The 751-nt window shown below is 63.5% G+C and overlaps 1 protein-coding gene across 1 annotated transcript; it reads left to right on the top strand.

Annotated features, from left to right (window-relative positions):
• Nucleotides 1-163: 163 nt before the first annotated feature.
• Nucleotides 164-574, top strand: VDBG_03701 (cysteine synthase; the record flags this gene model as incomplete). The annotated part of the gene is made up of 1 exon (XM_003005702.1): nucleotides 164-574. One exon carries the CDS (start codon nucleotides 164-166, stop codon nucleotides 572-574), a length of 411 nt encoding a protein of 136 aa, XP_003005748.1.
• Between the last annotated feature and the right edge of the window lie 177 nt (nucleotides 575-751).

Below are 751 nucleotides of genomic sequence, written 5' to 3'. Positions count from 1 at the left end.
CCAACGGCCGCCTCGACGCCTTTTGTCCCCGGGCCGGCACCAGCGGGCACCATTACGGGCGTCGCGCGCTACCTCAAGGACGAGGCCCGCGCCGACGCCCTGCGCGTCGTCCTCGCCGACCCCCCAGGGCAGCGGCCTCTACAACAAGATCCGCCACGGCGTCATGTACTCGAGCACCGAGCGCGAGGGCACGCGTCGCCGCTCTCAGGTCGACACCATGGTCGAGGGCATCGGCATCACGCGCATCACGGCCAACTTTGAGGCCGGCCGCGACCTCGTCGACGACGCCGTCCGCGTCACCGACGACCAGGCCTGCCGCATGGCCCGCTGGCTCGTCGAGAAAGACGGCATCTTCGTCGGCAGCAGCAGCGCCGTCAACTGCACCGCCGCCGTCGTCGAGGCCATGAAGCTGCCCGAGGGCAGCCGCGTCGTGACCATTCTATGCGACTCGGGCACGCGGCACCTCAGCAAGTTTTGGAAGCACATTGCCGAGATGGGGCTGGAGGACCAAGATGACAAGACGGATCTCTTTTCGACGCTGGGGCTCACTGTGCAGTCGATAGCATCAACATGACCAATCTCCCACGTACTGTTTATGATGTTGATCTGAGGGCGGGTGTTGCATCTGGACCCGTTCGTCTGGTCCTGTTGGTTTGGTTCTTGTTCATTTCCACCGCGATGCATACGTCACAGTGTGTCTTCAGTAGAGGTGGGGGAAAAGGCAAGTGACCGAATGTCAAGCGCTCTGCTC

This window comes from Verticillium alfalfae, genomic scaffold (genome assembly GCF_000150825.1).
Source record: "Verticillium alfalfae VaMs.102 supercont1.4 genomic scaffold, whole genome shotgun sequence".
NCBI classification, from domain to species: Eukaryota; Fungi; Ascomycota; class Sordariomycetes; order Glomerellales; family Plectosphaerellaceae; genus Verticillium; species Verticillium alfalfae.
This window is presented reverse-complemented; position numbering and strand designations above follow the sequence as displayed.